The sequence below is a fragment of the Rhinopithecus bieti genome, unplaced genomic scaffold (genome assembly GCF_001698545.2).
Source record: "Rhinopithecus bieti isolate Rb0 unplaced genomic scaffold, ASM169854v2 scaffold_947, whole genome shotgun sequence".
NCBI classification, from domain to species: domain Eukaryota; kingdom Metazoa; phylum Chordata; class Mammalia; order Primates; family Cercopithecidae; genus Rhinopithecus; species Rhinopithecus bieti.
Genome location: NW_016803664.1, coordinates 2,990,089 through 3,013,071, shown reverse-complemented (window position 1 = coordinate 3,013,071; position 22,983 = coordinate 2,990,089). Strand labels below are relative to the sequence as shown.

At 37.7% G+C, this 22,983-nt stretch overlaps 1 protein-coding gene across 10 annotated transcripts in view; it reads left to right on the top strand.

The window, feature by feature from the left end:
* Positions 1 to 22,983, top strand: part of TCF12 (transcription factor 12) — a 397,916-nt gene that overhangs the window by 357,160 nt on the left and 17,773 nt on the right. For 5 of the 10 annotated variants that reach the window (XM_017896526.1, XM_017896537.1, XM_017896560.1 and 2 more), the window contains 5 exons: positions 2,152 to 2,225; positions 3,219 to 3,290; positions 4,063 to 4,269; positions 13,668 to 13,782; positions 14,681 to 14,843. In XM_017896526.1, coding sequence (XP_017752015.1) covers positions 2,152 to 2,225; positions 3,219 to 3,290; positions 4,063 to 4,269; positions 13,668 to 13,782; positions 14,681 to 14,843 — 631 coding nt within the window. The remainder of the gene's footprint in view (positions 1 to 2,151; positions 2,226 to 3,218; positions 3,291 to 4,062; positions 4,270 to 13,667; positions 13,783 to 14,680; positions 14,844 to 22,983) is intronic. The other 5 variants (XM_017896545.1, XM_017896551.1, XM_017896567.1 and 2 more) reach the window with 1 other exon arrangement.

Sequence of the window (22,983 nt, the reverse complement as noted above, 5' to 3'; positions counted from 1 at the left end):
GTATGCATATAATTGTGAAATTTAATCAGGTTATGAAGAATCTGTATCCAACTTTTCATCTTGCAAAATGTATATAATTGATGAATACAGTTACTACATTGTTTCATAAATAAATAGTCTTGTTCAGCTAAAATGAACTATAATAGTTCTAATTTACCTCAAGTTTTTCTAAGACAACAAATAAATTGTAGTGTCACATTAGCTTCCTAAATATGGCAAATTGACCTGCAATAAAAGGTTCTAGAGTGAGACAAATTAAATCTTCAACTTCCAACTTTGATTTCTAATATAATTCAAATTGTCACTGAAGCTTTTATTAAGAACAAAAATATATATTTAATTAAATAGTCTTTATTCTGTAAATGACTTATTTTCAGATGCACAATCATGAAATAATGAAGATTTTGATCAGTTGCTTTTGTCTTTTTGCTTTTAAAGGTGTTTTCACAAGACCATTAAAACATTGCCTTCTCTTTAACATATGGATGAATTTTTTTATGCTTTTCTTTTATTCTTTATACTCTGAACTTGTATCTTTTCTTTTCTATCTTTATTTTTTAAATTAGATTTCTACTTTTCTAACATCAAAGGATAAACAACATCTTACAGAAGTTTTATAATATTTTCCTAGTTAATGTATTTGGTATAAACTATTTTGAGAAATTTTTAAAACAAATGACCCCAAGATCATTTACAATCATGGGAAATTTATTCATCTGTGTATTGCTAAAGGCACTATCAGTTAATATTACTCCTTGGTAAGGCAGTTTGTCCTTACGTTAATTTATGTATACCCTTTGATTCAGAAATGATACTTATCCTCAAGACATCCTTTCCCCTGGGGGAAAAAACTCAGAGTAATGTTTACTTATATCACTGTTCATAATAGTCGAGTGATAACAACCAAAATGTCTAGCAGTGAAACAATAGTGGCTAAGCAAATTAGGTGTAGAAGCCAGGCACAATGGCTCGCGCCAGTAATTCCACCACTTTGTGAGGCTGAGGCGGGCGAATCACTTAAGGTCAGGAGTTCAAGACCAGCCTGGCCAACATGGTGAAACCTCGTCTCTACTGAAAATACAAAAATTAGCTTGGTGTGGTGATGTGTGCCTGTAATCCCAGCTACTTGGGAGGCTGAGGCAGGAGAATCGCTTGAACCTGGATGGTAGAGGTTGCAGTGAGTCAAGATGGCACCAGTGCACTACAGCCCAGGCCACAGAGCGAGATGCCATCTCAAAAAAAAAGAAAAAGGCCAGGCGCGGTGGCTCAAGCCTATAATCCCAGCACTTTGGGAGGCCAAGACGGGCGGATAACGAGGTCAGGAGATCGAGACCATCCTGGCTAACACGGTGAAACCCCGTCTCTACTAAAAAATACAAAAAAAAAAAACTAGCTGGGCGAGATGGCGGGCGCCTGTAGTCCCAGCTACTCGGGAGGCTGAGGCAGGAGAACGGCGTAAACCCGGGAGGCGGAGCTTGCAGTGAGCCAAGATCCGGCCACTGCACTCCAGCCTGGGCGACAGAGCGAGACTCCGTCTTAAAAAAAAAAAAAAATTAGCCAACATGGTGGCACACGCTTGTAATCCCAGCTACTCGGGAGGCAGAGGCAGGAGAATCACTTGAACTCAGGAGGTAGAGGTTGCAGTGAGCCAAGATCGTGCCGCTGCACTCCAGCCTGAGCGACAGTGAGACTCCATCTCAAAAAAACAAAAAACAAGAACAAAAACAAAAAAAACTAAGTGTAGAGGATGAGGGGAATATTAATGTAGTCATTAATAGTATTATCAAAATTTCTGTACAATGCTAGAGGAAGGGGGACAGAATTTTAAAAGTGTGTACATTGTAAGTGCATTTTCTCAAGATACATAGGCATGTGGACTAAGTCTAAAGAATGTGCAAACATAAAGGTAGCTGTATTTTAAATTACAAGGTTTTTTTTCTGTTTTCTCAGCTCCCTACATTTTTTTTTTATTAATAATGAAAGATTTTTAAAAATGTATTGGGCTTATAAGTAGCCAATACTGTGCTGCAGGCCGAACAAAAATATTCATGTAAATTTATTTAGTTATTCAATATCTTCACCCTTTCCTTCACAACATTATCAAGATCACTGAGTTAACCCAGGTGTTTGGGTACTTTTGGGTTTTAACAGGTACCAGTCAGTGGCCCAGACCTGGAGGGCAAGCACCTTCATCCCCAAGCTATGAAAACTCACTCCACTCCCTGGTAAGAGCCTCTTATACACCAATTTTATCTGATAGCTTAGAGTTTGTTTTTAGTAAATCTGGCATAACAGTAAAGAAACAGTAGGCTAGCATTGCACACGAATTCTTTGCTAACAAATGGCTGATTCAGTTGAACAATATAAGACACATTGGGTATGCCTTTTGCCATCTGTTCTCTGGGACATCAGGCTTCTGGTGTCAGGACAGCTGATGTTAAAATTTTGTTATGAGGATTTTTGTTTCTTTGACAAATCTAGGGCTTAATCATTCTATACTTCTATGTCTACATATAAAGGGAAGCTTTTTTAACAAAGACAAGTAAAAGCAAGAGAATTTAATCCAGCAATGCAAAATTTTACCCTTTTGTATTTTACACTTTCTCATAATACTGTGTGTGGTTTATTACATTTCCATTAAAAATTTTAAGTGAATACCAGTGTTTTTTGTCATGAAAGTGTTATATGCCATGTTTTCTTATGGAAAAAAAAGTGTATTGTGCAAATCATACAAGCAAAACATTATTTAACAAGGCAGTAAAGGAACCTTCTAGATACTTGAGTGTGAAGAATTTGTGGGAGAATGTTGACTACTGTTGCTTTTGTATACTTGTATTTGTAACCCAGAATTACACGGTATAATAAAAACAAAATAAGGATGATTTGATGGAATGCTAAGTCGTGCTCTCATTCGTAATTCCAGGTTGCAAAGAGAAACATTCTTTTTCTGTGACTAACAGAACATTTTAAATTGAAGGAACGTTTGCCTCTCATGTATTTTGCAAGCAATTATAAGCAATGTGTGCTGTTTAGATGCTAACCTCGTAACTTCCCTGTTGAACCCCAGCCTTTTCATATCTTAATAAAATAGATCTCGCACGTCTTGGCGTTAACTTTACTAACATGTTATGCTGACATGCATATCAGCTATTTCCTCATCTCTTTTGGAGATAATCTTAACCTGTGCTTTGCCTCCTGTTCTGTCTTGACTTTGCCAGAAAAATCGAGTTGAGCAGCAACTTCACGAGCATTTGCAAGATGCAATGTCCTTCTTAAAGGATGTCTGTGAGGTACTATTTCTTTTAGATGGTGCCTTTTTTGTGTTTCAATTAATTATACTTCCCATTATTCATTTAAAATCTTTAAGTTGTACAGACTCCAGTCTTTAAAAATCAAACAATTGACTATTTCAGTTTTTATCATAGTATGTAGGAATACTTTTGTCTCTTATGTTGTTGAAAGTGATCCTTTTTAAAACAGCTCTACTGGCATGTGCTTTTGATTTTTTTAATTCTAATATGTTTGTGTATGGGGCATGTGTGTATCCACACACAGACAATACCATTTATTTAGTTTTGTCAAAGAACATATCTGGATGTGTTCACCATATAAGATACATATGCTTTATATACTTAAGACAAAATTAAAACTTAAACTTACTGGATTTGAGGTCCCTTCCCCAAATTGCCATCATTCAAAGATCAGTATTAAAATATAGGTTGTACTTTTTGTTTTGTTTTGTTTTGTTTTGTTTTAGCAACTCTTATTGAGAAATGACACAGTATCCTTCATCTTTTGTAGAGGCTAAAAGAAATAACCTCATGGTAGTTTGGTAAATTCATTTTATAAAGCAGTGATTTGTTTCTGAAGCTTTGAAAATTTAGTATAATCTACAGATAGCCTTTTTTTGCTGTTGATTTATAGTTCAAGTGATTGCTTTTGAAGCTACTTGATACTGCATTTCACTTGCTATCTTCCACATATCGCATAGTAGGAAACATAGCAGTTAATGAATCTGACAGATGCCAGCAATAACCTCCATGTTTTTTTTAATCCATACAGCAGTCTCGAATGGAGGATCGTTTAGACAGACTGGATGATGCAATCCATGTGCTGCGGAACCATGCTGTGGGACCTTCCACCAGTTTGCCTGCTGGTCACAGTGATATACACAGTTTATTGGGACCATCCCATAATGCACCAATTGGAAGCCTCAATTCAAACTATGGAGGATCAAGCCTTGTTGCAAGCAGTCGATCAACTTCAATGGTAAAATCGTGCTCATCTTTTTTGTAGTAAACCCTAAAGATTCTTGTCCTAAATGTCTTTAATGAAATCTTTGGGAAGAGGATCTTTCCGAAAGGAAGGTAAAGACTAACTTTTCAGAATTTTCTTTGCTGTCTTTGGCAGTAAAGTATTGGCTAAGTATTAGTCCATAAAATCTTCTTGTGACCTTGTGCAAAAAGCAGAAGCTTTCTACAGAGATCATTTTTAGCTTAAACTTGGATTTTTTTCCAGATGTGTAATAATTGGCACCGCAGTTTTTGCCTTGAAGTAGTGCATAGGAAATCTGAATAGCAAGAGTTCTGGTCTAGAAAAGTTGTTTATTGTAATTTAGAACCAGCCTTCAATGGTAGAAAGAATGTGAAACTGTAATTTATACAGGTCCAAATTTAAACTTTATTCCCAAACTTCAGGGGGGAGGTAGTTTTAAGAATGGCTGTAATTTCAGTAATAAATAAAGGAAACAATTTAGATTAACCCACAAAGAGAATTTTTAAGAACTCAGTCCATCTTTTAAAAAAAGTGATAATTTTTTAGAGGGGATGTTCATTCTACAGCCATACACATCAAAATTCTGTGTTTACCATCTTACATTATTTTTTATCCAAATTATCTTTTAAAGAAATGAAGTTCTTTTTGAACCTGATATTTTAAACTTATACCATGTGTTTGCATGTTTATGGCATGATTTTTAAGGTTCATTGCATGCTATGAAATGTTCTTCTATGAAGCAGATTTTTAGCTGTAAACCATGTGATGAAGGCTAAAACTTACCTATCATCAAAATAATTATGCGCCCCAAATGCTGAAGGCTTGTATTCTGTAAGATAGGATTGGTTCCAGATTTTCACACTCACATATCATACACATACATATATACTCATTTTTGAGCCTCTGAAGTTAAACATCACTCAAGGCTGCCTATTTTCTGAGAACTGTATTTTCAGCAGCATGGGTAACATTAAATGCCTGTTTTGTGTTCCTTTGTTTTTTTTAATGTCAGGAAATCTTGAAAATCAGTCTCCTTTTAAAGTACTTTTTATTGCTATTGGTAAGCTAATATGTGTCAAAACATATGTAAGTTATTAAACTAGTAAAATGGGGAAATGTCACATGGCTCGCACCTGTAATCCCAGCACTTTGGGAGGCCAAGGCGGGAGGATTGCTTGGAGTTCCAAGACTAGCCTGGGCAACAAAGTAAGACCCCCATCTCTACAAAAAATAAAAAAAAGTTAGCCTGGCACCGAGGCATACGCCTGTGGTCCCAGCTACATGGAAGGCTTAGGTGGGAGGATCTCTTGATCCCAGGAGGTCAAGGCTGCAGTGAGCCATGTTCGTGCTACTGCACTCCAGCCTTGCCAATAGAGCGAGACCCTGTCTCACCAAAAAAAAAAAAAGAAAGAAAGAAAAAAATATGAGAGGGTATTGTTATCATTGTTGGTAATAGTAATGAAATGATTTTATGGTATAATTAAAGGAATTTGTTACAAATATGAACACAGAATATTAATAATTTGTTGAAATACTGTTTATCCTTATTTAGAAGCATGACTTCAAAATCCGTATTCTTGAATTTTAAGTTAGTCTCAGCAGCAATATTTGCAGTTCTTATTCCTTACCTCTTAATGATTTTTTAATTATTCACTTTTACTAGCTTACTGCTCCTATTCCAACTTATCAGCTACAGTATTTAATATATATCTGGCTCCTCCCAATTGGAGTTTGCATAAAATGGAACTTCTGTCTTGAGAAAGTAGTTTTTTTACCAATTTCAGATATTCCGTAATAGGAAGGGAGACTTAGCAAAATCTAGTCTTCCAAAGCCACCTAAAAACCTAGTGCATTTTAGTAGGACTGTTCAAGGGAAAAATTCTTTCATTGGATGGCACCCTAAAACTTATAACTAAGAAAGTAGCTCACACTGTATGCTGAAGGAATGTACTGCCCACTTCAGAACAACAACAGAAGGTCTGGCAGAGATAGTTTTTTTGTTTGTTTGTTTTTTGAGATGGAGTCTCACTCTGTCACCCAGGCCGGAGTGCAATGGCGTGATCTCGGCTCACTACAACCTCTGCCTCCCAGATTCAAGTGATTCTTCTGCGTCAGCCCCCTGAATAGCTGGGATTATAGGCACCCGCCACCACATCCAGCTAATTTTTCTATTTTGAGTAGAGATGGGGTTTCACCATATTGACCAGGCTGGTCTCGAACTCCTGACCTTGTGATCCACCCACCTTGGCCTCCCAAAGTGCTGGGATTACAGGCATGAGCCACTGCACCCAGCCAGAGATATTCTTAAAAAGAAAAAAATCTCAAAGTAGTCTAGAAAAAAATGGTCTCCTGAGATATGAGGTGAGTCTGGCTTAGTCTGAGCTGCAACATTAGTGCCACAGCAACTAGCCCAAGCTGTTGTTCAGTGTGTCTATCACGGCCTTCTCTTCAGTCCTTATCACCTCAGTGGGTACAGAGCTGTGGGAAATCTGCCAGAAATCATCTGCTATCTTCATCTCATCCAGACACAATCAGTAATACTTTTAGCAGTGGAGATAAGATGTACCTGCCAGGCTTAGCCTCAAAATATAAAGTTATTAGCTGACAAAATCTGGCACTGTTAGGTGAGACAGTATTCATCTCCTGTCCTTCTAAAGTAAGCCTTTTAGCTGTTGAGTCCTCAGTTCTCAGCTTTAGCAAAAAGACCAAAGGATGGAATGAAAGGAAGATTAGTCTGCCACTGACTATCCCCTCAGAGTCATAGGCATCTTACTGAGGAAGACTGTCTTATCATGGTGGTTCTTTTCCATGTCTGAGGACTTCCATTAGTACTGCTGGGATCCCTTTGTTTACATGCTCAGCACCCACCTCTATGGCACCAACTCTTCATATTCTTGCAGAGTGTGTGATTTTGTGGGCACGTTTTTGTAACTCTTGCCAACTGTCTCCAAGAGTTAATCTCCAGCTTTTATTTTCCCCTTGTCACAAGCATACATCCTCCTAACTGATCATGACTAAGAAATAATGTGGTTTTACATTCTGGAAACAATTCCCCACCCTCCCACCCCACCTTGTTTTTGGTCTCTTATAACTTTCCAGAAGTTTGTCTATCTTTTCTGCATTAGCATAAGTTAAAAGAAGAAAATCTCAAAGTAGTCTAGAAAAACTGGTCTCCTGAGACGTGAGGTGAGTCTGGCTTAGTCTGAGCTGCAACATTAGTGCCACAGCAACTAGCCCAAGCTGTTGTTCAGTGTGTTTTAGGCTCCTAATAATGGAGGCTACGTGGCCAAACTTACAAAGTGATCACAGAAACACTTGTTGATCAGCAATTTTGTACCACCGTATAGAATTCATGAGGTCAGCTGCTTTCAAAAACATTTGCTTTTCATTATTCCATTTGTTTATTGCAGAGAATAGAATTATTCTGATAAATGTAGATATTTTAATGACCTCCACAGAACATTCAGATGACATTTTTGTTATAATGGAACTTTATCCTAATGGGCAGAATCCTAATTGTAGGGTTTAAATATATCACTTTTCCTCCTAGCATTTAGAAAAGGGTTCAATATGCTTTTTCTATAAAGGGCCAGAGAGTAAATATTTTCAGCTTTGTAGGCTATATAGTCTCTGTCACAGCTACTTAACTCTGACGATATAATATGAAAGCAGCTATAGACAATATGAAAACAGATGGGCATGGATATATTCCAATAAAATTTTATTTACAAAAACAAGCTCCTTTATTTACAAAAACACAGGTCAAGATTTGGCTACAGGCCAGACCTTGGGAATTCCTGATTTATAACATAAATTGGCATCCCAGCAGATATAATGGGGCTAGCATGTTTTTCTTTTTCTTGGAGCCTGTAACATTTGGCTTATGTTAATGAGTAGTTTGAGAGTTTTGTTGAAGTAATTGTAATACTTGAGGCGAGCCAAGACACACTGATAGTGGAAAAGTAAGAGTTGATGGCAGGATAAAAGTGGTACAGGCCAGGCATGGTAGTTCACACCTGTAATCTCAGCACTTTGGGAGGCCAAGCTGGGTGGATTGCTAGAAGCAGGAGTTTGAAACCAACCTGGACAACAAAGTGAGAACCTGTATCTACAAAAAAAAATTTTAATTAAGTGAGCATGGTGCCATACACCAGTGGTCCCAGCTACTCAGTAGGAGGCTGAGGCAGGAGGATTGCTTGAGCTCAGAAGTTTGAGGCTGTAGTGAGCTATGATCATGCCACTGCACTTGAGCCTGGACAACAGAGTGAGACCCTGTCTCTTAAAAAAAAATATATATATATATATATATAAATTTATATACATTTATTTATATGTATTATATATTTAGATAGAATAGATAGATAGATAGATAGATAGATAGATAGATAGATAGATAAAGATAGATAAGATAGATAGATAGAGATACAGACAGGTCAGCTCCCAGTGTGCAGTACAGACAAGTCAGTGATCAAGGTTGCTAGCAGTGTAAAGTTTACACGGACACAGTAACCATTTGGCCAAGCATTTCTTGTCCTCATTAGTATTTGATATTGATATGTCATTTGAATTTTAAAACACGAAATCAAGAGTTTTTAGAACTATTGAAATGTCAGCATTTGGCTTTAGTTTTGTTACCATTTGTTTAGCTAAGGCTAAACTTTTAGAATAAACTGCCGAGAAGAAAAATTTTTTAGTAGAAAACTGAAAATAAAAGAATCACGAATTTTAGCAATATATGGTGGCTTACACCTGTAATCCCAGCACTTTGGGAGGCTAAGGTGGGACTATTGCTTCAGCCTAGGAGTTCAAGACCAGCCTGGGCAACATGGGGAGACCTCATCTTAGCCATACGTGGTGGCTCATGCCTGTAATCCCAGGTACTTGCGAGGAAGAGGTAAGAGGATCACTTGTTCCAGGAGTTCAAGGCTGCAGTGAGCCATGATCATACTACCACACTTCATCCTGAGTGACAGAGTGAGACTCTGTATCAATTAAAAAAAAAAGGGAATCATGAATTTCATTTGAGTATTACAAAGAGCTCTCTGCAGTATAAAGTTAGTATACATCCCATCGATTTATGGCTGTAATACCTAAGTACCTAGGCCCAACAAGGTAACTCCATCAAAGTACCTTTCCCGTTAATGAAAAGTACTGTTATTTCTCAATCAGACAGTAACTTCAACTTCAAACCAAAACTAAATGAAATTCGAAGCATTTTGTACTAATGGAAACTTGATGCAGATCTAAAACCGTTTCTTATTCACATAGGATAAAATTTTATCTGTGAAATCTTTTGATATCATTGTTACAAGTCCTGATAAAATTTAATCCAGGCATTTCTCTTAGTTTTTGGTATTGCTTGGGTTTTTTGTTGTTAAGTGGTAGTTGAAGAAGTGACATATTTTGTATGAGAGCATAGTAAATAATGTTAAATTATAAAATGTAAGTCTGCGTTATACAATGATTTAAAAATATAAATCATATCTGTTTTCTAAATTTTAAAGCAGTTAGAGAAACTATATGTTTCTTAGTTACAGGAGACTTAAGACTAAGTAAAGACTGATAGGCAAATAGGGTAATATTTTATTCAAAATTATCTTGGTATTTTTGTCATTTATCAAAATAAATTTGAAATCATTTTAATCTTCCATTTGGACAGTATTTAATTTTAGTAAAGGGGTTTGTAATACAGTAGAAATTGTGTGTCTGTTTTTCAGCTGAGTAGAAGGATTTTACTTTTAACCACTCTTTAACTCTTTCCAAGTAATTTTTCCTAAATGGGCAATTTTAAAATTTTATTTTATTAAGATGACATTATAGTGCTCTTTAAGGCTTTTGGTAACATTTTAAAATTCAAAATTGTTCAAAATGGCAACTTTTTTTTAATTTGAAAACCATAGAGGTTATACATTTATGGAAATATTTAATAGGAACCGTAACAAATGTAATACTACCAAGTTTCTAGTAAAACCTCTCTTCAGATAAATCAAAATCTTGGAGTAGACAGTATATAAAGATCCTTTAACCAATCTGTAAATTAATAGTGATTAATTTAAATCATTAGTATTCAGTGAATAGTACAAATTGAACAAATTATTAGAATAGAATTCAAAATCAAGAGGAATTCATACTGTTTTTCAGTTTGTCCCTTAAGTCACAAGACCTCTTATTAATCAACTAATTAGATTTAACATTTTTCCATTGTGAGTGCTAAAGCCATTGGCCAAATTAAATGAAAACAAGTACCTTGTTGGGTGCTCCCAGAAAAGTAAGGCCATACATAGATTGCGAAGATTGAGTATGCAGGATGGTGTCATTTAATGGCATGGGCCTTTTATTCTGAAATGGAGCTCTTCATAATCATTGAAACGTAGAGGGTAGCAGGCCTTGGGGTTTGCCTTGCCCTGCTACTCCCCCAACAGCCGCAGCCTGTCAGCTGTATGCTAACGAGGTGAACAATTAAACTGAGTCCTATCTGGCTGGCCCCACAGGCTCTAGGCTCAGACAAAGAACTGTTTATACACCTGTTGTATGTGTAGACAGAGCCATTTGAATGTGGAGCTGCAGATTAAAGGGAAGACTTGGGAGCCCAGGAGAGCAAGGGTTAAAGAGAACTGTAAGAACTGTGAAAGTCAAATTCTCCAGAAAATATATGAGGGCCATTTGCAAGGGGAATCAAGTTACAAAGAAAAAGTTCCTGCTAACTTCATTAACATGAAAAACTCCAGACTTCAAGCCTTCTTCTAGTCTGAGGCCTTTTTTTTAAAGGCTTCTATTTTTGCTGTGTGTGCCAGTTAAATTTTTTCTTTTGTAAACTATGTTTAAGTTCATGTGAGAAAATACTTAGTTTGTATTATTCTATAGTGTAAAAATATTTGCTGGTGTTTCTGTTGCAAAACAAATCTAGCACCCTTTCTGATTTTCCTTAAGGGAAAAGTAAAATTTCTAAGATTTATTATTTAGATAATGATCAGACATTTTTTTAATAGTTGAGTTTTTTAAAAATCAAAGAATTATTTATACTGATGAAGTGAAAGGAAATCAGAATTCAGCAGATGCATCATCACTTAGATAAGTGAAAATTCAGTTTGTTACTGTTCAGTAGTATTGCCTTACATAGCTATAAAATGTTTCACATGTGTAACATACACTAAGTATACATATGTTTAAAATTTAAATTTTAGAAGGCTATTTCCTTTTAAATTACTTGGTGTGATAGTTCAAAATGTTATGTAAAAACAGAATTAGCACTTATTACCAGGGATCATCGAAGTTTCAAGTCCACATTATTATAAATACAAATACACCTCAGCTTTTACTTTAACTTACAATTATTTCCCCAGCCCATCAAAATTCTCCTAGATGTATTTAATCTTTAGAGTAGGGCTTATCTTCCAAGGTTCCAAAGAATTTGCAGCCATATATTGTGTTTGCCCATATCTATTTTTATAAAACGGGATTTTGAACTTCCTTTCCTCTTAGATCACTGAATACTTCATAGTAAGAAAGCACCCTCATTCGTTAAGAATAAACAAGACCATGATACCCTTGAAACAGAATTTCTTGAAACATTTTTAAAATAATTTGTTCTCTTGAATACAATTTTCACAGTCCATTTCTTTACTGATTGTTAGGTTGAGTACTTCAGATTCTTCTCAAGTTTTTTTAGGGGAACAACTAAATACTGAAACTTTCTGAAAGTGGGAAGTGGGATGGAAGTCTGCCATAGTTTCTGTGGTCCCTTCCCAGCTTTAAGATTTTGTGATTATAATACATGATGAAATTGTGTGGTTTAGGAAAAGGGTGTAGTGGATGCATGATTATTACCTAAGGGAGTAGTGACACAAATAGTGCTCAGCAATGACCAATCCTAAAATCGTTTTAAAAGTAACTATTGAATTAAATTTTAAAATCCACTAAATGGGCTTCTTAAAAATAAAGATGAGAATAAGTGTAAAAAACAAACATTTCTTAGAAAGTGTGGTGGAAGAACGAATCTATTCTAATTAGATCTACTACCAAATGACCTGCATTGCCTAAAATTTTGCTTTGGTTCCTTTTGTTTAGCTCACAGAAAAACCAAAGGATAAACTCGCATAGGGATATTTATTCCCCTTAGGGTAAAATCATACAAAGTCATGGAAGATAAAAGCTATATTAATGACTCAAGAGGGATTCAAAGCTTGGCAATTTACTAGGATTGAAGGATTTATTGAAAAACAGTGGTTCTCATGTATAACTCCAGGCAATAAACCTATTTAATTAAAAGCTTAATCTTCTAGTTGACACGTCTGCTACTATTCTTATAAAATTTCATCTGTAACAAGTTTTCTATGTATATTAATATTGCAGTAGCTGACTGTTTGATGGTGTTTGCATGCTTAAGCTTTTCTATTTCAGGTTAACCGTGACTCATATAAGTTTGATTAAAGCTGAAAATAAAAATACATGCCAATTTTGCTGCCTAGCAATGTGCAACTTTTGTTTAGTTCTTTTGTTGTTGTTGTTTGTTTTGTTTGTTTGTTTGTTTTTGTTTTGTTTTTGAGACAGAGTCGTGCTCTGTCGCCCAGGCTGGAGTTCAGTGGCGCGATCTTGCTCACTGCAAGCTCTGCCTCCCGGGTTCACACCATCCTCCTGCCTCGGCCTCCCAAGTAGCTGGGACTACAGGCACCCGCCACCATGCACGGCTAATTTTTTGTATTTTTAATAGAGATAAGGTTTCACCATGTTAGCTAGGATGGTCTCAATTTCCTAACCTTGTGATCCGCCTGCCTCTGCCTCCCAAAGTGCTGGGATTACAGGTGTGAGCCACCGCGCCCGGCCTAAATTCTTTTGATTTTGTATTGCTTTTGTCGCTCTTTCAAAAATTTTGAAGGGAGACAGAGAAAAAAAAAGATACTATATATGATAGAGGGGGCAAACTTAGATAAATACTACTATTGCATGGAATGTAGAAGTATTTTGTTAAATGCCAGTTCATGCATACTTTAATGTATTTAGGTATTATATGAAATAGATTTTCCGATTGATTATGTAGGATTATTAATAGACCCTATGATATGTACTGCATTGTGACTTATAGAATGCTTTATCAGCTCATTTGTTTCTCACAAACACCCTCTGTGGGATTTAAAATTTACAAATTAGAAGTTTCATTTTTAAAAAATGCTATGTGTTCTTTTGATTTAAAAGCAGTACTACTATGAAGTATTAATATTTTGAAATTCTCCCCAAAAACCAGAATAATGACATCCAGAAAAAGTTGCCGAAATCAGATGAGTGATACTGTTTTCTCTATTAAACCTAGTAGAATAATTTGGACAGTTACTGCCCCTGAACTATCTTGATCATTTTTTTATTTTTGGGTTTTTGTGGATTTTCTTTAATTTTAGGTTGGAACTCATCGGGAAGACTCTGTCAGTCTCAATGGCAATCATTCAGTCCTGTCTAGTACAGTCACTACTTCAAGCACAGACCTGAACCATAAAACACAAGAAAATTATAGAGGTAACTATATAGTTGGTTTTCAGATTTAATGCAGACAGAGATATCATTTGGAACACTCTCACCTTTCTCACAGCTGGATTGACATCTGTGAATCAAAAGTCATTTAGGTGAGGGAATTCCAGATAGTACTGTGGAGAGCAGATATTTGGGGTTCCAACTGGCCCACCTAGGTTGACAATTACAGATACTTATTGGTGAATAGATCCACGTACAGACTGTTGTTCAGTATTTACCAGTTATCTTTTACCTCTTCCTGTTCTGTCATGTCCCTCTTCCTCAGAAATTTTCCCTCATGAATGTATCTTCATGGTCCCTAGAGGCAGTGACAGATATTTCTGACTATACTGAGAGCTCCGAATGATGGAAGCTGTTGTTTTAGAGATTATCGTTTGATTGAAGAGACATACAGTTTCGATAAAAAACAAACTTGATCACTGTTCCAATAGAGCTTGCAAATAGTGTGAAGATAGAGCACTTAAAAGTGCAAATAAGATCACCAAAATAAAGTTCTCCCAGTTACATTTAACCATGATGCCTATTTTACTGTGTATCCAGGAAGATGTTAAGCTTATGTCCTTTACCTCTGCAGCATCTTAGAAGTTAGTTTCTAAAATCCATTGTTTCTCATCCTTGCTCTTTTGTTAAATAGTGCCTGAAAGTGAGCATTAGACTGGTCATGGGGGTCGGACTTGTTCTTTTAAATATAAATGCTGTTAAAAAGCACAAGGATGTGGACATACTCTTTTCAGCTCTAAATAGTATACTTTCCTACATCTTCAAACCTCCATCCTAACCCTGTAACTGCTAAGGATATTCACCAGCTAGAAAGCTTTTTATTGTCTTAGCTCTAATTCATAAATGCATCTCGTCTTTTATCTTTCCTTTGCCTCTTTGTTAGGTGGCTTGCAGAGTCAGTCTGGAACTGTTGTTACAACAGAAATCAAGACTGAAAACAAAGAAAAGGATGAAAACCTTCATGAACCTCCTTCATCAGATGACATGAAGTCAGATGATGAATCCTCCCAAAAAGACATCAAGGTTTCATCTAGAGGCAGAACAAGGTATTTGTTAGCATCCAGGTTTTAAATTTTATTCATTTTCCATAGGTGAAAATACTTGAGAAGTTGGGTGTCATGCATTTATTAACTGCCAGCTATGTTCTAGATATCGTGTTAGGATTTTTGTGTATGTTGTCTCAATCACCACGTCATCCCTATAAACGAGAAGTATATGAAGGTTTGATTTCAAAATTATGTTTTCCTTCATACTACACCATTTGAGGGACTACATATAAAATATATCTCTTCGCTCAAGTTGCTTAGTCTGTTAGACAAGTAGAAGGTAAAATAGCTAAAAGAAGTTAAATTGTGTGTTAGGGACATTTAGATAGATTTTATCAATTAATATTTGAATATGGTCAGGTGTCACTTAACAACGGGATATATTCTAAGAAATGCATTGCTAGGCAATTTCATCATTGTGCAAACATACAGTATACTTTCACAAACCTAACCTGTTCCTAGGCTGTATACCTGTATACCATGTTAGTGAACTGAGTGCTGCAGGCAATTGTAACACAATGGTAAGAATTTATGTATCTAAACACCTAAAAGGCACAGTAAAAATAAAAGATAAAAAATGGTACACCTGTATAGGGCACTTATCTTGAATAGAGTTTGCAGGACTCGAAATTGCTCTGGGTGATTGAATGAGCAGGTGAGTGCATGTGAAGGCCTAGGACATTTCTGTACGCTATTGTAGACTTTACAGACACTGTACATTTAGGCTATATTTCGTTTATTAAAACATATTTCTCTTCGATAGTAAATTAACCTTAGCTTACTGTATGTCTTTTACTTTAAAACTTTTACATTATTTTAACTTTTGACTCTGTAGTGATAGCTTAAAACACAAACACATTATATAGTTATACAAAAATACTTTCTTTAAGTTATTTTGTAAGCTTTTTTTGTTTGTGTTTTTTTTGGATTTTTTGTTTTGAGATGGAGTCTTGCTCTGTCACCCAGGCTGGAATGCAGTGGCATCATCTCGGCTCACTGCAACCCCCACCTCCTGGGTTCAAATGATTCTCCTGCCTCAGCCTCCCAAGTAGCTGGGATTGCAGGCAACCCTCACCACTCCAGGCTAATTTTTGTAGTTTTAGTAGAGACGGGGTTTCACCATATTAGCCAGGCAAGTCTGGAACTCCTGACCGCAAGTGATCTGCCTACCTCAGCCTCCCAAAATGCTGGGATTACAGGCATGAGCGACTGTACCCGGCCTTTGTAAGCTTTTTTCTATTTAAAATTTTTTTTTTACTTTTCAAACGTTTTTGTTAAAAACTAAGACACAAACACACATGTTAGCCTAGGCCTCCACAAAGTCAAGATCATTAATATCACTGTCTTCCACCTCCACATCTTGTCCCACTGAACGTCTTCACAGGCAGTAACATGCAGGAAGCTGTCATCTCCTATGGTAACAAAGCCCTCTTCTGGAATACCTCCTAAAGGACCTGCCTTCAGGTCTTACAGTTCACCTTTTCTTTTTTTGTTGTTTTTTTGAGATGGAGTCTCACTCTTGTCACCCAGGCTGGAGTGCAGTGGCACAATCTCAGCTCACTGCAACCTCCGCCTTCTGGGCTCAAGCAGTTCTCTTGCCTCAGCCTCCAGAGTAGCTGGGACTACAGGTGCCTGCCACCACGCCCGGTGAAGTTTTGTGTTTTTAGTAGAGATGGAATTTCGCCATGTTGACCAGGCTGGTCTCGAACTCCTGACCTCCAGTGATCCACCTGCCTTGGCCTCCTAAAGTGCTGGGATTACAGACGTGGGCCACCGCACCCAACCAACTTTTTTTTTAAGTTAGAAGTATACTGTAATGATAAAAAGTATAGTATAGTATAGTATAGTATAGTATAGTATAGTGTAGTGTAGTATAGTATAGTATAGTATAAATACATAAACCAATAGCATAACTAGTTATTACTATCGAGTACAGCAGGTCCTCAAAAAACATCATTTTGTGAAATGATGAGAAAAAAAAATTGATTCCTAGCCGGAGCCTCTTTCATTGTGGAGTTTGCACATTCTTCCCACGTCTCCTCATGTGGGTTTTCTCTGAGTACTCCAGTTTCTTCCTTCACCCCGAAAATGTGTGTTAGATTGATTAATGTGTCTAAATTGTCCCAGTATGAGAACGTGTAGGTGTGTGTGAGAGTGTGCCCTGCAGTGAAATGGCATCCTGTCCAAGGTTGTTTCTGCCTTGCTCCCTGAGCTGCTGGGATAGGCTCCAGCCTCCCACTGACCCTGAACTGGAATAATTGGGTAAATAATAATCTTACTTATTTTTATGAGTCTTTCTTAAATGTATGAATAGTTCACGTTTATTTCATTGTTTAATATTAGAAGTGTATTTTGGTCTTTATTTAGAAGTTTGGTGGTATTTTGTCACCAGAAATGTACTGTAGGAACTTACCTCTTATTTATATCAATTAACCTATGATAAAACTGGTTTTATTGTATGTCATTTTGCATGAAGTTGCAGTTTCCAAGAACTGATCAGTGACACTGAGGACTTGCTGTAGTGTGTACTGTACTTCATTGCATGCTTTTATACAACTGGCAGCACAGTAGGTTTGTTTATATCAACACCTATACAAACAGTGCATTACATGACTAACGTGCTGCAGCCTTACCACAGCTACATTATTAGATAATAGACATTTTTTAGCTCCAATATAATAAGACCACTGTCATATATGTAGTGCCTCATTGACGAGAATGTTATTATGGGCTCATAACTGTATATTAATATAAGGGCTAACTATATGGTAAGACTGATTTAACTAAACAAGGGGTCAGCAAATTATGGCCCATGGGCCTACCCAGCTCACTGCCTATTTTGTTTTGTTTTATTATTTTATTTGTGTGTGTGTGTGTGTGTGTGTGTGTGCGCGCACGTGTGTATTTTAAGACAGGGTCTCGCTGTCACCCAGGCTGGAATGCCATGGGGTGATCTTGCCTCACTGCAGCCTCAGCCTCCCAAGTGGCTGGGATAACAGGCAGGCACCATGCCTGGCTAATTTTTGTATTTTTAGTAGAGACAGGGTTTCACCATGTTTTCCAGGCTGGTTTCAAACTCCTGGCCTCAAGTGATCTGCTCACCTCGTCCTCCCAAAGTGCTGGGATTACAGGTGTGAGCCACTGCGCCCAGGTGCTGCCTGTTTTTATAAAGTTTTATTAGAACACCACCATGTCCCATTCATTTACCCATTGTCTGTGGCTGTTTTCATACTGCATTGCCAGACTAGAATAGTTGCCACAGAGACTATATGGCCCACCAAAGCTGAGAATATTTACCATCGGTCCTTCTCAAAAAATGTTTGTTTTTAACAAACATTTAAATAGTAATTTGAGAAAAGTATGAAAAAGGAAGTATTCTAGGCAGAATGATGTCATGGAGTTTTCTGGAAAATGGGCTTGACCTTGCTTTGAAGTATGAATACAGACACATAGTACATTAGTTTCAAGTGATTTCCAGATTTTTCCTTCAAATTTTTCTTCGAGTTCTACATTAAAATTAGATGAGTTAGGCCAGGCACAGTGGCTCATGCCTGTAATCCCAGCACTTTGGGTGGCTAAGGCAGGAGGATCACTTGAGACCAGAAGTTCAAGACCAGCCTGGGCTACATAGCTAGATTCTGTCTCTACAAAAAGTTATAAAAACCATCAAGGCATGGTGGCAAATGCCCGTGGTCCCAGCTACTTGGGAGGGTAAGGCAGGAAGATTGCTTGAGTTCAGAAGTTTGAGGCTGTAGTGAGACGTGATCATGCCACTGCGCTCTAGCCTGGCTGACACGGAAATGCTGTCTCTAAAAAAAGAATACTTTTTGTGATGAAAATTTAAAAGTTAGATCATTTAGTATATTTGTGGTACACCCTATTTCTTGGCATACATACTCATTTATCAATGATATGTGTATATCTTATACAGATTTCAAACATTGTTCTTTGTGTTGAATTATGGTGCAATGAGGATGGTAGATAAAACTAAAAGAAGTGGAATGGTCCTTTCTGTCATTCACATACTTAAAAGGGGTCCTTTTGCTCTTTTGACATTCTCCCTGTTTTCAACACCTAAACATTTATCTTGGGAAAAAGGAAATCTTACGATGTTAATGTTGTTACTTTAATATGCATTGTACTCAACTATCAGGGGCATAAGGAAGGAAAAACTGTGTCAAGGAATTCAGAGACCACTCTGTGGAGGCATCTTAACTCTTACATAGTTTTTATTCAAATAGAATTTTAAGGGAAACAATTTACATCTTTCTTCTGTATTCATCTTCTTGTAGATCAGGAATCAGCAAACTTTCTCTATAAAGGCCCAAATAGTGACTCTTTTAGGCTTTATTGGACATACACTCTCTGTCACAGCTACTCACCTCTGCCATCATAGCACAAAAGTAGTCAAAGTCAAATGGGTATCGCTGTTCCAATAAAATTTTACTTACAAAAACGGATGACCAGCTCATAGATCAGTTTGCTGACCCATATTATAGGTCATCAGAAATTAGGAGGCAGCGTAATAGGTTAGTAATAGTCCATAATAATGAATAGGTTAATAACATGACCCTTGGACAAAATAAGGGTTTGAATTGTGGTTCCATTACATACTTATAAGTGATTTTGGGCAAGTCTTTGAGCTCAGTTTCTTCTTCTCTAAAAAGAGACTTTCTGTTACAGGATTCTTGTAGGAATAACCTGAAAATGATGCATGTAAAACCCTTTGCACACTGTGTAGCACACAGTAAGCACTCAAGAACGGTACTATATATACTGTTACAGTGGTAATGTTATGGTGGTAATTTTAAGTGTATGGTGTAGGCTTGCTTCCGTGGAGCACTGACCTGACATCTCATCATTATACTGCCACCAATTAGCTATGTGATCCTAGGTCTTGAAGTGGTTCTCAGCCCTGCTGCACAGACCCTGGAACATTTTAAAAATACAGGTGCCTAGGTCCCAACCCAAACTCACTAAATTAGTGACTCTAGCATCCCTGGTAGTGAGACCTGGAAAGCTGTGTTTTTTAAGTGCTCCTGGAGATTCTAATGAGTGGCTATCTGTGGACACCATTGGGCTCGTTGATCTTTAAAAGCCTTTTTGAAGTCAAAGAACCAGTGATTTTCTTTTGTCAAAAGATATTGCATACTTTTTAGAGACAAGGTCTCTGTTTGTCACCCAGGCTGGAGTGCAGTGGCCAATAACTTCAAACTGCTGGACTCAGGCAGTTCCCCCATGCCCTCCTCAGCTTCCCAAACCACTAAGGTTACAAGCACGAGCCACCATGCCTGGCCTGTGTACTTGTTCTTTTATTAGAATACTCAGGGTATTAAAGAAGAGGTAAAAATGTCTGATATTTTTGCACATTATTTCAGGGTTCTGAGAAGCCATGGTCAGTAATTTATATCTGAATCATAAATAGAACTTTCTATAAGCTGTTACAGAGCATCTCCCTCATATTTTTTCTGATTATATAGTCTATTTTCATTACAGAAATTTAGAAAATACAGAAAACTATACACAGAAATCACAAGAAACCCCACTATTCAGAATTAACCACTGTTTACTTTTTTTTTTTTCCCTGATAAGTTCTAATTTGATTTCACTGTGGTCTGAGAGACAGTTTGTTGTGATTTCTATTCTTTTACATTTGCTGAGGAGTGTTTTACTTCCAATTATGTGGTCAATTTTAGAATAAGTGCGATGTGGTGCTGAGATCTGTTGATTTGGGGTGGAGAGTTCTGTAGATGACTGTTAAGTCCGCTTGGTCCAGAGCTGAGTTCAAGTCCTGAATATCCTTGTTAATTTTCTGTCTCGTTGATCTAATATTGACAGTGGGGTGTTAAAGTCTCACGTTATTATTGTGTGGGAGTCTAAGTCTCTTTGTAGGTCTGTAAGAACTTACTTTATGAATCTGGGTGCTCCTGTATTGGGTGTGTATATATTTAGGATAGTTAGCTCTTCTTGTTGCATTGATCCCTTTACCATTATGTAATGGCCTTCTTTGTCTCTTTTGATCGTTGTTGGTTGAAAGTCTGTTTTATCAGAGACCAGGATTGCAACCCCTGCTTGCTTTTTTTTTTTTTTTTTCCGTTCTGTTTGCTTGGTAGATCTTCCTCCATCCCTTTATTTTGAGCCTATGTTTGTCTTTGCACGTGACGTGGGTCTCCTGAGTACAGCACATTGATGGGTCTTGACTCTGTCCAATTTGTCAGTCTCTGTCTTTTAATTGGGGCATTTAGCCCATTTAAATTTAAGGTTAATATTGTTATGTGTTAATTTGATCCTGTCATTATGATACTACTGGTTATTTTGCCCATTAATTGATGCAGTTTCTTCATAGCGTCAGTGGTCTTTACAATTTGGTACGTTTTTGCAGTGGCTGGTACCGGTCGTTTCTTTCCATGTTTAGTGCTTCCTTCAGGACCTCTTGTAAGGCAGGCCTGGTGGTGACAAAACCTCTCAGCATTTGCTTGTCTGTAAAGGATTTTATTTCTCTTTCACTTATGAAGCTTAGTTTGGCTGGATATGGAATTCTGGCTTGAAAATTATTTTGTTTAAGAATGTTGAATATTGGCCCCCACTCTTTTCTGGCCTGTAGGGTTTCTGCTGAGAGATCCGCTGTTAGTCTGATGGGCTCCCCTTTGTGGGTAATCTGACCTTGCTCTCTGGCTGCCCTTAACATTTTTTCCTTCATTTCAGCCTTGGTGAATCTGACAATTATGTGTCTTGGAGTTGCTCTTCTTGAGGAGTATCTTTGTGGTGTTCTCTGTATTTCCTGAATTTGAATGTTGGCCTGCCTTGCTAGGTTGGGGAAGTTCTCCTGGATAATATCCTGAAGAGTGTTTTCTAACTTGGTTCCATTCTCCCCATCACTTTCAGGTACATCAATCAAATGTAGATTTGGTCTTTTCGCATAGTCACATATTTCTTGGAGGCTTTGTTCATTTATTTTCACTCTTTTTTCTCTAATCTTGTCTTCTTGCTTTATTTCATTAATTTGATCTTCAATCACTGATATCCTTTCTTCTGCTTGATCAAATCAGCTATTGAAGCTTGTGTATGCTTCACGAAGTTCTCGTACTGTGGTTTTCAGCTCCATCAGGTTATTTAAGGTCCTCTCTACACTGGTTATTCTATTTAGCCATTCGTCTAGCCTTTTTTCAAAGTTTTTTGCTTCCTTACAGTGGGTTAAAACATGCTCCTTTAGCCTGGAGAAGTTTGTTGTCACTGACCTTCTGAAGCCTGCTTCTGTCAGCTTGTCAGACTCATTCTCCATCCAGTTTTGCTCCCTTGTTGATAAACAGTTGTGTCCCTTTGGAGGAGAACCAGCGTTCTGGCTTTTGGAATTTTCAGCCTTTCTGCTCTGGCTGGGTAGATAAAACCTCACAAAGATAAGGTTTTATCTGCCTTTGGTTTTTGATGTTGGTGACCTACAAATGGAGTTTTGGTGTGGATGTCCTTTTTGTTGATGTTGATGCTATTCCTTTCTGTTTGTTAGTTTTCCTTCTGACAGACCGGCCCCTCAGCTGCAGGTTTGTTGGGAGTTTGCTGGAGGTCCACTCCAGACCCTGTTTTTCTGGGTATCACCAGCAGAGGCTGCAGAACAGCAAATATTACTGCCTGATCCTTTCTCTGAAAGTTTTGTCCCACAGGGGCACCCGCCTGTGTGAGGTGTCTTTCGGTCCCTCCTGGGAGGTGTCTCCCAGTCAGGCTACACGGGGGTCAGGGACCCACTTGAGGAGGCAGTCTGTCCGTTATCGGAGCTCGAATGCCACGCTGGGAGAACCACTGTTCTCTTCAAAGCTGTCAGGCAGGGCTGTTTAAGTCTGGAGAAGCTGTCTGCTGCTTTTTGTTCAGATATGCCCTGCCCCACAGGTGGAATCTAGAGAGGCAGTAGGCCCTGCTGAGCTGCAGTGGGCTCCACCCAGTTCGAGCTTCCCTGCCACTTTGTTTACACTGTGAGCATAGAACTGCCTACTCAAGCCTCAGCATAGCAGATGCCCTTTCTCCGGCCAAACTTAAGCATCCCAGGTCGGTGTCAGACTGCTGTGCTAGCAGCAAGCAAGGATCCGTGGGCCTGGGACCCACTGTGCCAGGCACGGGAGGGAATCTCCTGGTCTGCTCGTTGCAAAGA